This window comes from Aedes albopictus, chromosome 3, assembly GCF_035046485.1.
Source record: "Aedes albopictus strain Foshan chromosome 3, AalbF5, whole genome shotgun sequence".
Lineage (NCBI taxonomy): Eukaryota > Metazoa > Arthropoda > Insecta > Diptera > Culicidae > Aedes > Aedes albopictus.
In genome coordinates, this window is record NC_085138.1 from 51,458,033 (window position 1) to 51,480,953 (window position 22,921).

General features: G+C 40.9%; 1 protein-coding gene across 1 annotated transcript; it reads right to left on the minus strand.

Moving 5' to 3' along the window:
- Window positions 1–2,280: 2,280 nt before the first annotated feature.
- LOC134289515 (uncharacterized) lies at window positions 2,281–8,354 on the minus strand. The gene has a single exon (XM_062855400.1). It carries the CDS (start codon window positions 7,707–7,709, stop codon window positions 6,342–6,344), a length of 1,368 nt encoding a protein of 455 aa, XP_062711384.1. The 5' UTR covers window positions 7,710–8,354; the 3' UTR covers window positions 2,281–6,341.
- Between the last annotated feature and the right edge of the window lie 14,567 nt (window positions 8,355–22,921).

Sequence of the window (22,921 nt, forward strand, 5' to 3'; positions counted from 1 at the left end):
ACCAATTCAGGCATGCGACACATCAAATAGCGGCTTTTTCGATAACCAGATGAACGGTAAACAGGAAAACAGTTTCATACCGTATCTGAACCGGTTGTGTTCCGGAACCGGTTCCAGGTATCTCATCGGAAGTGACCAATTAAAAAAGTGAACCAAACCTATGCATGCGACCAGGCTCGTGCACAGGAGTGGCGCCAAGGGGGGGGGGCTTTCCCAAACCTCGGAAAAAAGTGGAGGGGCGCCTAGTATATGGAGCGTCGGTAATGAGGGGGGGGCGTTAATACCCAAACACCCCCCCCCCCTTGTGCACGGGCTTGCATGCGACACATCAAATAGCGGCTTTATCAATAATCAGATGAACGGTAAACAGGAGAATAGTTTCAGATCATATCTGAACCGCTTATATATTAAACTGACGAAGATAAAGGGATGCATCCAGCTGAATGCGTCTGATGATGACCAAAGAATAGTAGGTCAAAACGCGTCTTCAAGCAGGACACACGGTAGCGTACAGAGGCTTTGCCAGATTCCCGAGTGGTTTTACCACAGGGCAGGGTCTCCCACCTCGCCACCACATTTCCAACAGCTTCGCAAGTATCAAGAACTTGTAATGCGTGCACTGTGATTTGACCTCCTGAAGAGTAAGGTCTATCAAATAGAACACTGAAGGCCTAGCCAAAATGAGGCCTCCACCTGTACCAAACTTTGCCAGAACCCTTTTCCATCCGCGGGCCCGGATCCAACCCAGTATATCAACCCCACGACAGCCAAGCTACCAGAATGTTGTCCCCGTGGCCACTTAATCGCCACTATGCATGTGACACACGAAATAGCGGCTTAATCAATAATAAGATGAACGGTAAACAGGAAAATAGTTTCAGACCATATCTGAACCGATTATATATTAAACTGACGAAGATAAAGGGATGCATCCAGCTATCCGAAGAATAGTAGGTCGAAACGCGTCACGCTAAACAAGCTGTTTCCGATATTTGTCACCGATAATTACCAATCAATCCACAAATAACATATTTGAACAGATTGTGTTCCGGAACCGGTTCTAGGTATCCCGTCGGAAGTGGCCAATTCAAAAAGTGAACCAAATCCATGCATGCGAAACATCCAATCATCAAAAATGTTCGATAACCAGGTAAACGGGCAGGAAGAAAATAGTCTCTGACCACACCTAAGATACCAGCAGTGTTGCAGAATCAGGATCGGAACCTGATTACGAAGGTGAACAAAATCGATGCAAGTGCTTAATATGCGTAAAAGAACAAAATCTTGATAAAAATTTAAGCGATCTTGTCAAATTACACCATTTTAGATTCCTGAGGCGTTTATACAGTAGGATGGATCAAAGTTGTATGGGAAAATTTAAATTTTATAGCCTCAATCTCCTTTTGCGTCTAAAATTACTGCGCACAATTTCGATGCAATTGGTTGAGCCCTCGCGCTCTGTAACACAGTTGTAATTTGAATGGGTTTATTATGGGAAATTTCACTTGCTTGCACTTTTTTTTGTCAAATTTTACATGAATCGTATAGCCAATGATTATACAATAAAGACAATGTCTCGATAATGATCGGCTAGTGAAGGTGGTCAAGCAGTCAACTGTGAGGTTTGAGGTTTGAGCAGTCAACTGTGAAGTTTGAGGTTTCAGCTCTGCCTATACGTTTACATAACCTCGGCATCTGAGCCATCATTAAGGTCTGAGGTCAAGCTCGTCCGTTGAAAATTTGAAATTACCACGTGCTGCCGTTGAAAAAGCACGTTTTAGCTCTCTCGGAGAGGCAGCTTGTCCCACTCGTTCGGGGTTGGCAGTGTGGCCAGGATTATTTTGAAATGAGTTTATGGTTCAGTATAGCCAAAGTTGTACAAGATGGTTTTGTATCAACATTCTGGTTTTCATTTTGTCCTCAGTGACAAAAGTTATAACATGGATATGGTAGAAGATTTGCAGAGAAAGAAAATAATGTAAACAAATATAATAATGAAAGATGTGAATATAACTGGCTCAGTAAAAGGTCGGGTATTCATCAAGAATATACTGATGGTGTCTGAGCTCGTTTCTTGATCAGTACATAAACTTTACAAAAATTATCGTTGTTATCCAAGGCTATGGGTATCTTAGCATGCATATACGATATAAGAATGCGAAAATGATTCATTGATCATAGAAACCACTTAGCTATTTGCTTTATAATTATAAGCTAAGTAGCAGGTTGAGTCCAAAAGACGGGAGTTACGAAGAAATAGAACAAGAATAAGTGTATTGTATTTTTTTTTTTTTTATCTAGTTCGTTTATTTATGGCTCAATCGCGTGTAACGCTTCACGGAGCCGAAATTCATTTTTTGTATATAATTACATACAACTTATTGCTTTCTTAAGTATGTTAGTACTGGGAGGAGGCCAGGGTACTCGTGGCTGCTCGAGGTTAGCGGGTCACATCATTTTGAGGAAAGGCATGGTGAGGATAAGGTTTCAGGGTTCGTTGTAGCACATCCGGGAGGTATCTTAGTTTGTTGGTTTCGGTATCGCCTCTGGTGGTGGCATGGGCTTGTCACGGATTCTCATCTGCCGGATGGCCAGGAACAAAACACAAAAGGACAAAACACAGAGAAAAAAAAACTGAAGCGAAAAAAAAAACACAGGGAGATTAAACCTTTATACAACACATGCGAAGAAACTCATAAATGGACCGCATATAGATTAGATCGCGGGTTCCCAACACATCTCTTACTGGAGCAAAGGGTTGTCTACCTCGGGCCTCAAGGGTATCCAATAGTAGCGCTCTGGAGGCGTCATTATCCGGGCATTGCCAAACTACGTGGTCGATGTCGTCATAACCGGAACCGCACTTAGTACAAACATTGCTCAACGCGAGGTTTATCCTGTGTAAATGCGCGTCTAGCGAGTAATGGTTGGACATAAGTCTTGACATCACACGAATGAAATTTCGACTTACATCCAAACCATGCCACCACGCTCGCAAAGAAACATTAGGAATAATGGAATGTAACCACCGTCCCAGCTGGCCATCTCGCCAATCATTTTGCCAACTTTGAAGACAACTCTGACGAACAAATTGGAAAAATTCATCATGTGCGATTCTTCTATCATAGATCTCGCCTTCCTGAGCGCCCACCTTTGCGAGAGAGTCCGCCTTCTCATTGCCATAAATTAAGCAATGTGAGGGGACCCATACAAAGGTAATCTTGTAGGATCTTTCGACCAGTGCACCCATCTGCTCCCTTATTTTTGTAAGAAAGTAAGATGGATGTTTTACAGGTTTCATCGACCGGAGTGCCTCAATCGAACTAAGGCTATCCGAGAAGATGAAGAAATGGTCTACGGGCATGTTGGAAATCATCCCCAAAGCGAAGTTGATTGCTGCCAGCTCAGCAACATAAACCGAACAAGGTTCCTGAAGTTTACGGAAGGCAGTGGAGTTTTCGTTGAAGACACCGAAGCCAGTGGATCCATTAATGCGAGACCCATCTGTGAAAAATCTCTTGCAGGAATTGACATTTTGGTACTTTTCATTAAAAATGCGAGGAATAGATATACACCGAAGTTGATCTGGTATTCCAAGAATAGCTTCTTTCATGGACAGATCGTATTTAACAGAGGAACTGTCATTGGTGAAGTGTACACGAGGAGGATTATAACCTGCGAGGCTTATATCAGATGACATGTAGAAAAGATAGATTCTCATGAATTTTGACTGAGTGTTCAGATTGAGCATTTCTTCGAAGTTTTCGATAACAAGTGTGTTGCTCACTCCACACTTGATAAGTAACCTTAGCGAGAGCTCCCAGAAGCGGTTCTGGAGAGGTTTCACCCCTGCCAGGACCTCTAGGCTCGCATTATGCGTTGAGTGCATGCAGCCGAGGGCAATGCGCAGACAACGATATTGAATTCGTTCCAATTTTATTAGGTGGCAGTTTGCTGCTGAGTGGAAACAGAAAGAGCCATACTCGAGAACCGAGAGAATAGTCGTTTTGTAAAGTTTTATGAGGTCTTCCGGGTGAGCACCCCACCATGTTCCGGTAATTGTGCGTAGAAAATTGATCCTTTGCTGACATTTTTGCACCAAATACTTAGTTTGGGTACCCCAAGTGCCTTTTGAATCAAACCAGACCCCAAGGTATTTCGAAGTCAAAGATTGGTCGATTTCTATTCCCAAAAGATTGAGTTTCAGTTGGGCTGGGTTCCGCTTTCTGGAAAACACAACCAATTGAGTTTTTTGCGGAGCAAACTCGATCCCCAAATCTCTTGCCCAAATGGACAGATTGTTTAAGGAGCTTTGCAATGGTCTTTGCAACATTTCTGCATGTGGGCCTTTTAGAGAAACCACAGCATCATCTGCAAGTTGTCTTAGCGTGCATTGTCCTTCCAGACAGCTATCAATGTCTTTCACGTAAAAATTATAAAGCAAGGGACTTAAACATGAGCCTTGGGGTAGGCCCATGTAACTAATTCTGGAAGTTGTCAGTTGTCCGAGATTGAAGCTCATATGTTTTTCTGACAACAAATTATACAAGAAATTGTTTAAAAGTCCGGGTAGTCCACTATTGTGCAGTTTTTCTGACAATATTTCTATGGAAACTGAATCAAAAGCGCCCTTAATATCCAAGAAAACTGAAGCCAATTGCTCCTTTTCCGCAAAGGCCAGTTGAATATCTGTTGAAAGCAACGCTAGACAATCGTTTGTTCCTTTGCCCTTGCGGAACCCGAATTGTGTATTTGAAAGCAAGTTATTCGATTCAACCCAATGGTCGAGTCGCGATAGGATCATTTTTTCCAACAATTTCCTTAAACATGATAACATAGCAATTGGGCGGTATGAATTATGATCAGACGCTGGTTTACCAGGCTTTTGAATAGCTATTACTTTGACCTGTCTCCATTCATGCGGAACGATGTTGTCCTCCATGAATGAGTTGAACAGGTCTAGTAATCGTCTTTTTGCGATATCTGGGAGATTCTTAAGAAGATTGAACTTTATCATATCGCGTCCCGGAGAAGAATTGTTTGATGAAAGAAGAGCTATAGAAAATTCCAGCATTGAGAATGGTCTGTCCAGAGAACCGTCTCTTGAGATTGATTCCCAAGAAATTGGTCGTGCTGGGACTGAGTCTGGGCAGACTTTTTTCGCGAAACTGAATATCCAACGGTTGGAGTATTCGTCACTCTCATTAGAAGATGAGCGGTTTCGCATGTTGCGAGCCACTCTCCAAAGCGTTGTCATCGAAGTTTCTCTTGAGAGACCCTCAATGAAGTGTCGCCAATAACTACGCTTTTTCGCTTTTAGCAAGTTCCTCAGTTGTCTTTCAAGTTTTTCGTATTCTTGATAAAGATCCGAGGTGCCATGCCTACGAAAAGCTTTGAAGGCATCAGATTTTTTAAGATACAATTGAGTGCAATCATCATCCCAGCCAAGTGTGGCTGGTCTTCTTTTGAAGGTTGCACTTGGAACGCGTCGTTTTTGTGATTCTAATGCACTTCTGTAAATCAGTTCAGACAGGAATCGATACTCATCCAAAGGTGGGAGAGGATTGGATGATTCAACTCCAAAAGATACCGCTTCTGCATACTTTTGCCAATCGATATTCCTAGTGAGGTCAAAAGGAACCTGAATTGGCTCGTCTGACCTTTCGCAATTATGTTTTATGGTGGTTATAATGGGCAAGTGATCACTACCATGAGGATCTTCGATCACCTTCCACGAGCAATCGAATGATAGTGAACTTGATCCCAAAGAAAGGTCAAGCCGACTTTCTCTACCGTCGGATGCAATGCGTGTCACTTCACCTGTATTCAAAACGTTCAAAGTGAAATCGTCGCACAAATCATAGAAAATAGCCGCTCTGCGATCGTCATATGGCTCGCCCCACCCAGTACCACGTGAATTCATATCACCCAGAATTAGAACTGGATGTGATAGTGCAGAAACTGCATTCCAAAGATGACGGCGGCTAATTGAAATTCTTGGAGGAATGTAAACGGAAGCTACGCAAAGATCTTTACCTTTTACGTTTATTTGGCAAGCGACAATTTCTACTCCAGGTTGAGTCGGGATTGGAATGCTATAAAATGAGTAGCCTTTTTTGATCCCCAAGAGTACTCCCCCATAATGGTCATCTCGATCCTGGCGTATAATGTTAAAATCGTGGAAGTTGAGTTCATCTTCAGAAGAAAGCCATGTTTCACAAAGTGCAAATATATCACAATCAGAGCTGTGAATCAAATATTTAAACAGGTCTAATTTAGGTTTTAAACTATGACAGTTCCACTGTAGCACAGTGATCATATCTTGAACCTCACTTGATAAATTATCCATCGAAAGATATGATCGCAGCAAGGAGGGGCCATGAAATAGTCAGATTCCGAAGATACTCTTCTACTGCTGGGAGAAAAATGTCAAGTATGCCTCTGAAGGAGTCAGAAAGACCGAGGGCATCATATAAGCGATCCACAAGAGCCCTGAAAGTAAGCAGTCCTCGTTTGGGCTTGGAGGGTTTAGTTGGAGTTCGAGGAGCTTTTGTAGCTTTTTTCTTGCTACCTTGTTGAAGGCTTCTTTTTGAAGTGTATTTAACAGTTGGAGGCGGGGTCACTAGGTCTTTACTACAGCATGGAACTGAGCAATCAGGGACCTGTTTCTTCGGAATTTTCAAATTTACTCCGCCTCCTTTCGTATTAGGCAAACTTTTGAGGGTAGATTTTAAAAAGACCTTTCGGCGCAGTCCTGGGGAAGATGATGACTTCCTTTTTCCAGGTGCGTGTACCTCCGAAGAAGATCCACCCTCATGAGTTTCGTCATCGTCCTGATCATCAGAAGACAACTCTTGAAAGGGATTTCCAACTGGGACAGCTGATTCAGACACGGAATCTGGTGTTTTAAAAGATTTCACCATCTCCGCATAGGTCTGTTTGGAGCGCCTAATGATAGAGCGACTCTCATTTCGAGTGCGCCTTTTGTAAGCTGGGCAAACGTGCAAGTCGTGCGGATCTCCGCCACAGTAGCTGCATTTTTCCGCTTCCTGTGTGCAAGAGTCCTCCAAATGAGCTTGGTTGCATTTGCCACAACGGGGCTTGTTGTCGCAAAAACTATCACTGTGACCAAACTGCTTGCATTTGGTACAATTAAAAACCTTCGGCCTAAAAAGACGCACTGGGTAAAAACCACCATCGATTACAACAAATTCCGGGAGGACGGAACCTGGAAAAGTCACTCGAAAAAACGCTGAAGGCGAGTACACCTTGTTATTTCCTTCCATGGAAACCGTAGATAAGCGTTTACAGTCTAGGATAGCCACATCAGGAATTGACCTATTTTTGAATCGACCAAAGCCGGTCTTGATGTCCTCACATGTCAGCATTTCGTCGAGGATCTTCCCCTCCACCTCCACTTCTCGTGCTGGCACATAGACGGCGTATTCAACAGTAAACGCTTCGTGTTGAGCAATTTCATTTGCTGCTTTGTAGCTAGGTGCGGTAACACGCAGCTTGGATGCTTTCACTTGGTGAATAACGGTCCCAGGATACTTACGCGTCAGCTCTCGAGAAATCGAAAGCATATTCAATGGTTTGCATTTGCGCCGGAAATAGACAACCCAAGGCCCAGGCGAAGATGGCTGATAAAACCTCGTACGAGCAATGATATCATTGGGAGGCGTTTCGCCTCCATTAGATTCGTCCATGCGGTAAAATAATTCAACCGCGGAAGTTCAATTTGATTTACAAAGGGAAAATACAAGCAATAACAACAACGGTCCAAGAGTGATCTTTATTTGGACTCACACTCTATACGCCACCGAAGAAAAAAAAAATAATATAAAAAAACCGTGGATTTATTAGAGTACACTTTTTGGTTCACCCTATTGGGAGAGAGACAGAACCGAAATGAACAACAACCTTGAAATCAAAACTCGGTTCGAAACGCAAAGGCAATTCAAAGGGGTGTGGAGATAATGGAAAGATTGCTACTTATCCTTTATTGTTCGTGTTGACTGTAGCAGCAGACCGTCCGCACTGTATGTAGGTAGAAGCCAAAACGGGTTGACTTCTGCTTGAATGCTTTTGATGCGAACAAAATAGAACGCCGTTTATACTGATGGCGATCTTTTAATCACTGTGGCACGATGCTAAATATTTAGCTCGCTTCCTTCGCAAGCGCAATCGCCTAAGCACAATTTGCACTACTGAAACACTGCTTAATAACCGGACCAAAAAACCCACACGGTTGGTGGGGAAAAGATCGAAATTAATCACTGCAAAAGTGCCGTGCGATGAGACCGGGAAACTTGTCGACCGACTCGTAGAAGCGCCAAGCAAGGAATGAAGTGTATTGTATTGATACAGCAATAAAATGCATGGCGAATTATATATAACAAGCAGAGTTACTTCTTATTATGCTTGACGTCGGAGAAGATTTCCACTATTGTTTCATCGAGCATTTCATTGTGTTTTCATTTATATTGAAACTAAATACTATCACAGCATGGAATCATAAATGGTTAGACTTATCAAACCTCTTGTATCTAAAGATAGATCTCAAATCATTATTGGCAACCACCAAAACGGTGATCCACACCGACCTCAATTTTCTCATTTCAGTCGATACCAACAAAGCAGAAGAGAAAAAAAACTCTCCCGGCTGAAGGCTGTGGATGGATGCCCGCAGATGGGAGAACAATAGAGCACGGTATAAACAAACGCCGTCCTGGCAGGGCAGGTGCGTTTGGTAGCTGCGAAATAGTTGCTATGAAAATGATTTCGTGCAGTTCGAGCAAGTTGCTCGAATACTCAATCAATGATTTTATGTAGCAGCAAATGCATTGATTTGCATTCATTGCATTGCATTGATTGCAATTCAAGGTTTACATGGAAAACTAAGAGAAAATAAACTAAATCTTCTCAAAACTTAAACAAAACAGAAACATTTTATAGATTCAAATTTATTTAACATATTTCATTCAAACATACAGAGAAAATAAAACTGCTCGAAACTCTAGTCGGCTGTAAGCGTCGACTCATAGGAGAGCTACGAATTTCATAGAAATCATATATGGTAGGGTCTGGGACCATTTGGGCAGGAGCACCTATTTTGGGCACTTGCTGCTACAACTCAGTCAATTTTGAACCGATTGCCTTGATTTTTGAAACACGATCAGATAAGCACAGTATCTAGCCATGTTCAAAAATTCAGGTCAATCGGTTTGAATTTAACTGAGTTATAGCACCAAGTGCCCAAAATAGGTGCTCCTGCCCAAATGGTCCCAGACCCTATACCCGATGATTTTGGGTGGATCGGTGAATATTTTTTTATCATCCGGAAATTCATCTAGAAATTCAATGGATTTCCTTCGAGAATTTCTCTAGGAATTCCTCTTGAAGTACCTCCAGAAATTTCTCTAGGAGGTCCTCCACGAATTCCTCAAGGTGTCCTTCAAGGCAGTCTTCAGGAGATTTCTTGAGAAGTTCCTCCCGGAAATCCTCAAGTTGTTCCTCCAAAAAATCCTCTAGGACTACCTCTACGAGTTCCTCTGGAAATACCTTGGGAAGTGTCTCCAGAAATACCTTTTGGAGCCCAACCAAGAAATTCCAGAAAATTTCTAGAAGTTCAAAAGATTTTTTTTCTACGAGCTTCTCCAGGATATTCTTGGGGAGTTCCTCCGAGAATTCTTCCCAAAGTTCCTCGCAAATCTCCTGTAGAAAATCCTCAAGGAATCCCTCTAGGAGATTGTCTAGGAGTTTCTTCTAGAAATTCTTCTAGAAGTAGGATTTTTTCTATAAGTTCCTCCGGGAATTCCTCGAGGACTGCCAAAGGAAACTCTTTGAAGTTTCTCTAGGGATTTCACTAGAAGTTACTTCGTGAAATCCTTTTCGAGTGTCTCCAGGAATTCTTCTTGAGTTCTTCCGGAAATTCCTCTAGAAGTTCTTCCAGAAATTGCTTTTCGAGTGCCTATGAGATTTCTTTGTAGGAGTTCCTCAAAGAATTCCTCGGGATTTCTCTAGTCGGTCCTCCGCGAGTTCCTCTAGGAGTTTCAATTGCATTTTTTTTTCTAGGAGTTTCTCTAGGAATTCCCCAAAGAGCTCTCTTGAGATTGCCTCTAAGAGTTCCTCCAGAAGTTTCTCTAGGAACCTTTGAAAAGTTCAAATGCATATTTTCTAAGAGTTTGTTCTGGAATTCTTCGAGAGGTTCTTCCGGATATGCCTATAGGAATTTCTCCGGGAATTCCTGAACGAGTTCCCACCCTTAGTAATTTGTCCAGCAGTTTCTGCGGGGCTTCCTTTAGAAGTTTTTCCAAGAGTTCCTATGGTCTCGCCGGGAATTCTATTAGGATTTCCTCCACGAATTACTCTAGGAGTTCCTCCAGGAATTTCTGTACAAGTTCTTCCGGGAATCCTAAGAATTTTTTCGGGAATTACTCTTGGTGATCATTCAACAATTCCTCCAGGAACTCCTCCAAACAATTCTTAAGTAGTATACCTCTAATTCCTGTAGGAGTACCTCCAAGAATTTCTTGAGAAATCTCTCCGGAAATATCTCTAGGAATACCTCTAGAAATTACTCTAGAAGTTGAACATGCCTTTTTTCACGAGTTACTCCTGGATTTCCTCGAGGAGTTTCTCGGAGAATTCTACCAGAAATTCGTCCAGATTTTTTTCAAGAAGCTCTTCTAGGAGTTTCTCCGGAAACTCTTTCAGAAGTTCCGATTGGATTTTTTTATGAGATCATCCGGGAATTTCTCTAGAATTTCTCTGAGAGATTCTCCGAGGATTCCTCAAGGAATTTCTCGAGGAGTTTCTCCGGTTAATCCGCTAGGTGGTCTTCTGGGAATTGCTATAGAAGTTCCAAGAGGATTTTTTTTCTAGAAGTCTCCCCGAAAATTACTCTAGGAATTCCAAGAATTTCGCTAGGAGTCCTTCCGGGAGTTTTCTTGGGAGTTCCATCAAAAATTCCTCTATAGGTTCATCCGGAAATTACTCTTCGAGCTCCTATCGGATTTCTTTCTAAGAGTTGCTCCGGGAATTCCTCTAGGAGTTTCAATTTGATTTTATTCTAGGAGTTCCTCCAAGAATTTTGCTAGGAGTTCTTTTGGAAATTTTTCAAATGTGATTTTTTCTAAGTGTTCGTACATAAATTTCTCGAGAAGTTCTCCAGGAAATGCCTATGGGAGTTTAACCGGGAATTCCTGAAGGAGTTCCTACCCCAGTATTTTCTCGATGGGTTTCTCCGGGAATCTAGATCCTAGATTCCTCTAGGATTTCCTCCAAAAATTCCTCTAGGAGTTCCTCCGGAACTTCTTCAAAAAGTTCACCAGAATCTCGTCTAGGAATTCTTCCAGGAATTTATCTAAACATTCTTCTATAAATTCTTCAGGTAGCTCCTCCGGAAATTGATCTTCGAGTTTTTATAAGATTTCTTTCTGGGAGTTCTTCAGGGAATTTCTCGAGATTTCCCTAGTCAGTCCTCCGGAAATTCCTCTAGGAGTTTCAATCAGATTTTTTTTTTCTAGGGGGTCCTCCAAGAATTCCCCAAAAAGTTTTCTCGAGATTTCTTCTAGAGGATCCTCCAGCAATTTATAAGGAGGCCTCAGCGAAATTCTTCTAGAAATTCAAATGGGATTTTTTCTAAGAGTTCGTACGTTCGTATCTCTGAGAATTCCTGTAGTTTTGCCGGGATTTCTACTAGAATTCCTTCAAGAATTCCTCTAGAAGTTCCTCCAGAAATACCTCAAGAAGTTCCTCCAGAAATTCTTCCAGGAATTTCTCTAGAAGTTCTCCCGGGAATTCTTCTAGGAGTGTCTCCGGGAGTTCTTCTTGGTCGTCAACCAGCAATTTCTTCAGACGTTCCTCCAAAAAATCTTTAAGAAATATCTCCTGGAATTCCTCTAGGAGTATCTCTCCCGAGAATTCCTCTACAAATTTCTCCAGATTTTTTTCTAAGAGTTCCTCCTGAAATTCTTCTAGGAGCTCCTACGGGATTTTTTCTTTTAGTTCGTTCAAGAATTCCACGAGTGGATCCTTCGGGAATTCTTCTTGAAATTTCTTCAGAAACTCATCTTGAAATTCCTTCAGAAATTCCTCTACGAGTAACTCCAGGAATTTCTCCAGGAGTTTCTCCTAGAATACCAACTAGAAGTCTCTCTGGGAATTCTTCTAGGACTTCCAAGAATTTCTCTAAGAGTCCCCCTGGGAGCTTCATTGGGGGTTCCTCTAGGAGGTGCTCCAAAAATTTCTATAAGACTTTCTCCTTGTTCCTCAAGGAGTTTCTTCAGCAATTTCTCTACAGGTGTTTCAAAAACTATTCTATGAATTTATTTTTAAAGTTCCTGCGGGAATTCCTCTATGCTGTCGTTCGGGACTTCTTCTAGGAGTTACAATGTATTTTTTTTTCTTGGAGTTCCTCCGGAAATTGCTCTACGTAGAATTAGCGAATTTCCTATGGAAGTTCCTTCGGGAATTCCTCAAGGTGTTTCTCCGCATATTTACCCAGGATTTCCACCGCAAATTCTTCTAATTGTTTTCTTCAGTAATTTCTCTTACAATTTCTCCACGAATTCCTCTGGGAGTTGCTCCAGGGGTTCCTCCAGAAATACTTCTTGGAGTTCCCTTCAGAATTCATCTAGGTGGTCTTCTGGGAATTCCTCTCTAGGAGTTTCATAGGATTTTTTTTTCCTAAAATCTCACCGGGAATTCCTCTGGGAGTTCCTCCGGGTATTATTACTTGAATATCCCAAAGAGTGTCGTAAGCAATTTTCTTCAAAGGTCATCCAGGAATTATTTTATGAGTTTCTCCCGAAATTCCTCTTGGAGTTCCTCTAAAAATCCTGCAAGAAATCCCGTCGGGAATTTTTATAGGAGTACCTTCAAAAATTTCTCTATAAGTTCCTCCTGGAGTTCTTCTTGAGATTTTGTGTGTATGTTTCTCCGGGAATTAAACTAAAGTTTCTCTAAGAAATCCTGTCGGAGTATTTTCAAGGACTTTTCAAAAGTTCCTCCGAAATTGCTCTACCAGTTCTCAAGGAATTTCTTTCTAGCAGATCCTCCGGTGATTCTTCGGGGAGATACCCCGAGAATTTCTGCAGGCGATCCCGATATTCCTCTAGAAGTTTCAATGGGATCTTTTTCTTGGAGTTTCTCCATGAATTCCTCGAGTGATTCTTCCGGAGTTTCCCCGGGAATTGCTCTGGGAGTTTCATTTCTCCTAGAGAAATGGCTGAAGAAACTCCATGAGGAATTTAAGGAGGAACTCCTGGAAGAATTCCGAGAGGAACACCCAGAGAAATTACAGGAGGAAGTCCTAGAGGTATACCTGGAGGAACTCCTAGAGCAATTCCCAGAGGAATTCCTAGAGGAGTTCTTGAAGGAACTCCCAAAAGAATCCCCGAAGAGAATTTTAGAAAAAAAAATCTCTTGGAACTCCTGAAGGAATGCACCTAAAGAAAGAGGATCTCCAAGAGGCATACCTGGAGGAACTCCTATAAAAAATCCCGCTGGAACTCATCGAAGAGAAACACCTAGAAAAACTCCTAGAAAAACTCCACAGATTATTACAGGAGTTTCCTCTGAGATTCCTTCGGCAATTTATCCTGGAGTTCTTCCGGGATTTCAACTTAGGATTCCACTTGAAAATCCTCTAGGCATTCATACTAGGATTCCACCTAGACTTCCTTCATTGATTTCTCTCTTTCTTCCTGGCATTCCTACTGACATTCCTCCAGGAATTCCTCTTGGCATTCCTCTAGGAATCTCCTGGGATTCTTCCAGGGATTCTGCCTGGAATTCCTCCAAGGATTCCTCCAGGAATTCCTCCAGGAATTCCTCATGGGATTCCTGCGTGAATTTCTCCTCAGATTCCTCCATGAAATCTTCCTTGGATCCTCCTTGGAATTCCTCCTAGGACTCCTCCAAGAAATCCTCCTCGGGATTCCTAGAGGAGCTCTTCCTAGGATTATTACATAGCTTCCTTTTGGTATTCCACCAATAATTCTTCCTGGGATTTTTCCAGGAATTTCTCTTCGGATTCCTTCAAATATTACTCTAAGGAATCCTCTAGGAATTCTTTCAAGAATATCTCCAGGAATTCCTTCTAGGATACTCACAGGTTTTTTTTTCTGAGATTTTACCAGCAATTCTTCCTGGGAAGAATCCCAATCCAAGAATTCCTCTTGGAGTTTCTCCAGAAAATTCTCCTATGATTCCCCCAAGAAATCCTCCTGGGATTCCTTTTGGAATTCATCTTCGTCAATCTTCCTGAGCTTCCTATGGCAATTACTCCTGGTATATCTCTAGGAATTCCTCCTGAGGTTTCTCTAAAAAGGCCTTCAAGAATTTCTCCAGAAATTCATCCAAGCCATTCCTCTTGGGAATCCTCCGGGAATGTCTTCGGAAATGCTTCAGGAATTCCACAAATATATCTTTTATAGGAGTTCTTCCAGGTATGCCTCTTGGAGATCCTTTGGTAAATTCTTTAGGTGCATTCCTTCAGGAGTTCCAAGAGATTTTTTTTTTCTAAAATTCTCTTCGGGGTTTCTTTTAGGAGTTCCTTCAAAAACTCCTCTAGGAATTCCTCTGGGAATTGCTCTAGAAGTTCCTCCAGGTATACCTCTAGGACTTCCTCCGGGAATTTCTCTGGGAGTTCCTCCCGGAATTCTTCCAGGGGTTTCTCCTTAAATTCCTCATGGAGTTTTTTCAGCCATTTCTCTAAGAGAAATGAAACTCCCAGAGCAACTCCCGGGGAAACTCCGGAAGAATCACTCGAGGAATTTATGGAGAATCTCCAAGAAAAAGATTCCATTGAAACTTCTAGAGGAATATCAGGATCGCCTGCAGAAATTCTCGGGGTATCTCCCCGAAGAATCACCAGAGGATCTGCTAGAAAGAAATTCCTTGAGAACTGGTAGAGCAATTTCGGAGGAACTTTTGAAAACTCCTTGAAAATACTCCGACAGGATTTCTTAGAGAAACTTTAGTTTAATTCCCGGAGAAACATACAAAAAATCAATTAGAACTCCTAAAGAAAAACATGGAGGGCAGCCTAAAGGAATTCTCAGAGGAACTCCAAGAAAAATTTCAAGAGGAACTCTAGGAGGAACTTATGGAGAAATTTCTGAAGGTACTACTATAAAAATTCCCGACGGAATTTCTTGCAGGATGTTTAGAGGAACTTCAAGAGGAAATGACATTTGAAGAAAATTGCTTACGACACTTTTTGAGAAATTCAAGTAATAATACCCGAAGGAACTCCCAGAGGAATTCCCGGTGAGAATTTAGGAAAAAAAATCCTATGAAACTCCTAGAGAGGAATTCCCAGAAGACCACCTAGATAAATTCTGAAGGGAACTCCAAGAGGTATTTTTGGAGGAACCCCTGGAGCAACTCTCAGAGGAATTTCCGAAGAAATTGTAAGATAAATTACTGAAGGAAACAATTAGAAGAATTTGCGGTGGGAATCCCTTGAGGAATTCCCGAAGGAACTACCATAGGAATTTTCGGAGGTAATTTTGGACGAATTCTACTGGTATCGCTAATTCTACGTAGAGCAATTTCCGGAGGAACTCCAAGAAAAAAAATAAATTGTAACTCCTAGAAGAAGTCTCGAAGGACAGCATAGAGGAATTCCCGCAGGAACTATAAAAAGAAACTCATAGAATAGTTTTTGAAACACCTGTAGAGAAATTGCTGAAGAAACTCCTTGAGGAACAAGGAGAAAGTCTTATAGAAATTCTGGGAGAACCTCCTAGAGGAACCCCCAATGAAACTCCCAGGGGGACTCTTAGTGAAATTCTTGGAAGTCCTAGAAGAATTCCCAGAGAGACTTCTGAAAGGTATTCCAGGAGAAACTCCTGGAGAAATTCCTGGAGTTACTCATAGAGGAATTTCTGAAGGAATTTCAAGATGAGTTTCTGAAGGAACTTCAAGAGGAATTCCCGAAGGATCCACTCGTGGAATTCTCGAACGAACTAAAAGAAAAAATCCCGTAGGAACTCCTAGAAGAATTTCAGGAGGACCTCTTAGAAAAAAAATCTGGAGGAATTTGTAGAGGAATTCCCGGGAGAGATACTCCTAGAGGAATTCCAGGAGATATTTCTTAAGGATTTTTTTGAGGAACGTCTAGAGAAATTGCTGGTTGACCACCAAGAAGAATTCCCGGAGACACTCCTAGAAGAATTCCCGGGAGAACTTCTAGAGAAATTCCTGGAAGAATTTCTGGAGGAACTTCTTGTGGAATTCTCGGAGGAACTTCTAGAGGAATTATTGGAGGAAATCCTAGTAGAAATCCCGGCAAAACTACAGGAATTCCCAGAGAAACTTATCGAGAAAATCCTGGGAGTATAAACTCTTTCAGGGATTCCCGGTGAAACTCCTGAGATTTCTCAAGTAAATTCTCTCGAGATTTCGCGAGAGATTTCGCCTGGGATTCTTCCAGGAATTTCTCCCAGGATTTTCTTGATAAATCCCTCATAAAATTCCTCCATGTGTTCTTCCTGGGATTGCTCCAGGAATTCCTCCTGGGATTTCCGCAAGATTTTTCCTGGGATCCCTTCAGGAATTACTCCTTCGATTCCTCCCACGATACAACCAGGAATTCTTCCCGGGATTTTCTCAGGCATTCATGTGGAAATTCCACTGGAGGTTTCTACTAGATTTCTTTCAGAAATTCCTTCTAGGATTCCTCCAGGAATTCCTTCAACAAATTCTCCAGGAATTCCTTCCAGGGTTTTTCCATGAATTTCTAGTTGTAATTTTCGAGGAATTCCTCCCGGGGTTTCTGCTGCAGGAATTTCTCTTGGGGATTCTCCAGGAATTTATCTTGGGGTTCCTCCAGGAATTCCTCTTGGAATTTCTCAAGGAATTCCTCCTGAGCATTCTCAAGGAATTCTTTCCGGGATGTTTCGAGGAATTCCTCCTCGGATTCCCACAACAGTTTCATCCGTGGTTCATTGACAAATTCCTCCACGAATTTCTTCTGGGATTCCTCCAGGGTTTCCTCCCGGGATTCCTCTAGGAATTATTCCTCGGATTCCTACAGGATTTTCTTCAAGGACTCATCCAGAAATTTCTCCTGGGATTCTCTCAGAAATTCTACATAGGATTCTTCCATGCATTTTTCCTGGGATTTTTTTTATGATTTTTTTCTTGCGATTCCTCCAGGAGTTCCTTCTGGGATTTTTCCAGGAATTACTTCTTGGATTCTTGCAGAAATTCCCCCCGGGATATCTCCAGGAATTCATCCTGGAGTTCCTGCAGGGATTTTCCTTGGGGTTCCTCCAGGAATGCCTTCTGGTGATCTTCCAGAAATTCTTCGTAAGATTCTTCCAGAAAATCATTCTAGAATTCTTCTAGGAATTTTTCCTTGGATTCCACCAGGCATTTCTTCCAATTTTTAAGTCCTCCTAAAATTCCTCTTGGGATTCCTTCAGGAATTCCTCTTGAGCTTCCTTCAGGAATTCCTACTGAGATTTCTCCTAAGAATAGCTACTGGAGGAATTCCTAGTGGAACCAAAAAAGAAATTTTTGAAGGAATTGCTGAACAAATCCCTGAAAAAATTGATTCGGAAATCCCAGAATAAATTTCAGTTATAATTCAAGGAAGAGTTCCAGGAGGAATTCCAGAAAGATTACAGGAGTCAAGGTGAAATTTCTGGAAGAATTCCTGAAGAATTTGCGTTATGCTTAGAGAATTCGCAAAAGAAATTCCTGGAGAAAACTTTGGAGGAATACCTAAAGAAGCCTGAGGAGGAATTCCTAGAGAAATAATAGGAGAAATTCCTATAGGAAGCCCCGCGACCAAATTTAGAGGAATCCTAGGAGAAATTTCTAGAAAATCCTGCAGGGTTTCATGGAAGAATCTTAGAAGGACTTCCTGGAGGAATCCTAGGAGGATATGCTGGAGGAATCCAAAGAGGGATTCACAGATGAAACCCAGGAGGAATGCCAAGAGGAATACCTGGAGGCATGTCAATAGAAATACCTGGAATTTCTGGAAGAATCCCAGCGGGAATGCCTGGAACAATCCCACGAGGTACTCCCAGAAGGATTCCTGGAGGAATGTCAAGAGAAATTCCAGGACGATCCTCTGAAGGAATTCCTGATGGAATACTGGGAGGTCTTTTTGGAGCAATCTATGAAGGAATTCCAAGTCGAATCCTAGCTGAATTCCTAGAGGATTTCCAAGTGGAATCCTAGGATGAATCCTAGGAATCCTAGGAGGAATTCTAGGGCGAATTGCAGAAGAAACCCCAGAAGAAACTCATGTAAGAATTCTTGGAGCAATTCCTGTAGAAATTCGTGGAGGAAGGCTTAGAAAATTCCTAAAGGAATCCAAAGAATAATTACTGCAGGAATTGCTGGATCAACCACTGGGAAAATGGCTGAAGGAATCCAAGAATAAATTCCGGTATGGATACTAGGAAGAATTCCTGGAGGATCCACAGAAACATTTCACGAATGAATCCCAGAGGAGGATTTTAAGGTGATATTTTTGTGAAATTCCTGAAGGATTTCCGAAGATATTGTTGGAGGATTCCCAAGAGGAATGGCTTGGATGAATCCCAGGAGAAATGCCTGTAAAAATTCTTGAAGGCATTTTTGGAGAAACCTCAGAAGGAATTCCTGGAGAAATACCAGAAGAAATGCCCATGGGAAACTCAGGAAGACTTCTAAAAGGAATCCCAGGAGAAATCCGAAGAGGAATTCCTGAAAGAATCCCAGGAGGATTTTCTGGGGGAATCCTAGGAGAATTTTCTGGAGAAATTCCAAAAGGAATTCTTGGAGAAATCCCAGGAGGAAATCCCAGGAGAAACTGTCGGTGAAATCTCAGTAAAAAAAACCTGTGAGTATCCTACAAGGAGTTCCTGGTGATTTCTTGATGAAATTCCAAGAGTAATTTCTGAAGTAATCCGAAGAGAAAATCCTGGAAAAATCCCAGGAAGGATCATTGGAGGAATACCAAAAGAAAACCATGCAATAATCCTAAGAAGAGTTCCTCTAGGAATCCCGAGGAGGATTTCCTGAAGGAGTCCTGGGAGAAAGTTCTGGAGGAATCCTTGGAGGATTTCCAGGAGGAATCCAAGGAAGATTTCATGGAGGAACTCAAGGAAGAATTCACGAATGAATCCCAGGAGGAACTCCTGGAAGAATCCCATGAGGAATTACAAGAGGAATTCCTGGAGGAATCCTCGCAAGAATTCCTGGAAGAATCCCAGGAGGAATTTCTAGAGGAATGCCAAGAGCAATTCCTGGAGGAATGTCAGGAAGAATTCCTGGGAGAACCCCTAAAAGAATGCCAGGAAGTATTTCTGGAGTAATCCATGAAAGAATTCTAGGTGGAATCCTAGCATGAATTCCTAGAGGATTTCCAAGCGGATTCCTAAGATAAATGCCTAGAGAAATTCCAGCAGGAATTGCAGAAGGAATCCCAGAAGAAACTTCTGTAAGAATCTGTGGAGCAATTCCTGTACCTATTAATTCCTGGAGGAATCCTTTCAGAATTCCTAGAGGAATTCAAAGAGCAATTTGTGGAGAATCCAAGAAGAAATTCCCGTATTATTACTAGGGAGAGTTCCTGGAGTAATCCCAGGAGCATTTCCCGGAGGAAACCTAGGAGGAATTCCTGGAGGGGACATTTGTGTTGGAATTCTTGAAGGATTTCCGAAAATATTCCTGGAGGATTCCCAAGAGGAATGGTCTGGAGGAATTCCAGGAGAAATTCTTGAAGACATTTTTGGAGAGTCCTCAGGAGGAATTCCTAAAGAAGTTCCTGGAGGAGTTCCCATAGGAAGCTCATGAAGCCTTCGAAAAGGAATCCCAGAAGAAATTTCTTAAGAAATCCGAATAGGAATTCCTGAAGGAATCCCGGGAGGATTTCCTGGGGGAATCCTAGTAAACATTTCTGGAGAAATCCTAATTCCTGGAGGAATCCTAGAAAAATTTCCTGGAGGAATCCTAGGATAAATTCCTGGAGGAATCCCAGGTGAATTGCTAAAGAAATCTCAAGAAAAATGAGATTCTGTGAGATTCCTAGGAGGAGTTCCTGGAGATATTATTGGAAGAATTCCCAGAGGATTCCTTGGAGAAATGCCTGGAGAAATCCCAGAAAGAATTATTGATGGAATACCCGAAGAATAACATGTAATAATCATAGGAAGAGTTCCTGCATACCAGGAGGATTTGCTGAACTAAATCCTGGCCATCCGGAAGAACAACCCACGCAACAGTTGATTCCAACACCAGCAGACGCCGAGCACACAAGCGCAGTACTCCCGGATGATTTCCAGAGAAACTCGTTACCCAATCATCACCTTACCCATCCTTGAAAAATGTGACCTCCTAACCTCGAGTTGCCCTAATTTAGAGTACATTGGCCTCTATTCAGAACTAATCACTAAAATTAAGTAGTTATTGCCTTCAATAAATTAACTAGATTAAAAAAAAAAGATTTCCAGGAGGAATCTTAGGAGGAATTCGTAGAGGTATCCCAGTTTGAATTCCTTTAGAAATCCCAGGAGGAATTCCTGGTGGAATTCCAGGAGGAATTTCTGAAGAAAATCCTGTAAGAATCAGAGAAGGAATTCCGGGAGGAATTCTAAGTATGTATCCAATAGTCAAGAATTATACATAGATTCTTCAAAAATCCTTGAAATCCTTTAGTGGACCAATGTATGGACAAAGAATTAAAGATATGGACAAAAAATTATATAAGGTTCGCGTAGTTTCTTCAAAAATCCTTGAACTACCTTATAGATAAAATATGGTCAAGAATTTCAAGTAATCCTAAAATTGATTAAGTTTACATAGTTTTTTTTCGAAATCCTCGAATTACCTTAGCGAACCAAGATAAGAACAAAAAAAAATCTAAATATTTCTCAAAGTCGTTAATTTTTTATAGATTCTTCAAAAATACTCAAACTATCTTTGCGGACAAATAATTCCTAATATTTTTACGAATGTAGAATAAGAAATTCTACATTTTTAAAATATTCAAATAAACTTATAGAGCATTCACAAATGACGTAGCTTTTCCCATACCTATTACATGGTGCGTAGCAATTTGAGGAACTCCATTCTATCCCAAAATTGCTACGTGATTTATGGACGGTCCCTCAGAGGATCCAGGTATGAACAAGAAATTCCAAAAGTCAAGAATTTTACACAGATTCTTCAAAAATCCTTGAACTTCTCTAGCGGACCGAGATGTGTACAAATAACACTAGCTTACAAAATAAATCGAAAGTCGTGAGCTTCTATCAACGACCAAAATTTTTGATGCATAACTATGTGCTGATATCAAGATCGTGCAGCAAAAAAATTTAAGTAGAACAGTTTTTAAGTTTTTCCTGAAAATCGAGCTCTACAGTTTTCAAAAATATGAAATTTACTAATATATAAATATCTATCGTTGCGATCAACCAATTTTCAATCCTTTTCCATAAATAGAAAGCTGAATACAATATGTTTCAATCATCTGAACATAATTTTTGAATCAAATTAGTGGGATTCGAGATATTGTTGATTATATTGGCCAATCAGCTTAAATTTGAGCGAATTTTCCATAAAATAATGGAGATTTGTATTTTTATTTTTCAGTAAGAAAATATCAATTGAAAAATTCTTTCTCATGGGCAAAAAAGTTCCTTATATTCCTAAGAATGAAGAATAATAATTTATACTATTCGAAAATCCTCAAATTACCAAAGCGCACCCAGATTTGGACATGGAATTCCTAGTAATTCTAAATGTCGAAAATGGCGGGTATGATCTCCTAACGATTCATAAACTATTTATAATGGGAATTGCCTCTACTTTCATGTGATTAGTGTTATCGTCGGGCCTACAACACGATATAAAAGTACAGAATGGTTATTGGAAGAGAAAAGTCAAAATTTATAACTATGGAAGAGCTCATGGATGCAAAAGCCCACTAAAATGACGTTTGAGTAGTGCCGCATTTACAGAAAATTAACTCTTTTCAATGGCATAGCACAAAAATCAAACGTGGGAACACGTGCCTTGATTCACAGAACAGCAGGCTGAGCAGCAGGCTTCGTCTTAGTGAGAACAATACTCAAAAAAGAAGAAGAACAATACTCAAAAAGAAGAAGAAGAAGATATAAAACATCTCATCAATATTTTAGCAGAGTAACCATGCACTATCAAATGATACTTGTTTCCCAGAAATACTCAACTTTTGAGAATATCTATAAGTTTACTAAATTATCCAACAATGAATTTGATATAAATGATTGTGTTCATAATCGTTTTTTTTTCGCTCTGCTGTTTCTACCATTGCATTGATGTTATTGTTTTTCATTTGGTTTATAAGCAAAACAGGAATAAAAAAGAAAAATTGAAAAACGGTTAAAGTTTTTTGTTACAAATTTGATAATAAATGAAAAAAAAAATTATCTGTTTGGATTCGAGCACCTTAGAGGTGAACAACTAAACGCACCGCAGTCGTAAATACAGAGCCAACGATGGAGAGCGAAAGTAAACCGCGTAGGGTTGCCAACAATGCCTCGACTCTTCTAATTTCCTCACAGGGTGAATGATTGAAATAAAATGATAAATGTGTGCATACGTCTTTTGCTATATTTTCATTTTATTTCACTGCTACTTGCACTTGTGATATGAACCATTTTTATACTATAAACAAAAGCGTTTTCAGTATGTGACATAATTTCAATTAGTTGGTAATGTATCCTACCACCACAAGACATTTTTGGTAACCCTGAATCCTTGCGCTACCCGCTATGCTCTTGCTCTTTCTCTGGATGAGAGAAAATGGGAGATTGGCTCCTCTCAAATTTGAGTAAATTTGAATGATTTTACCAAAATTACATTTTCTAAAAAAGCACGGTTTACAAAGTTTTATGCTGTAACATGTACTTTTTTTTACGTTTAC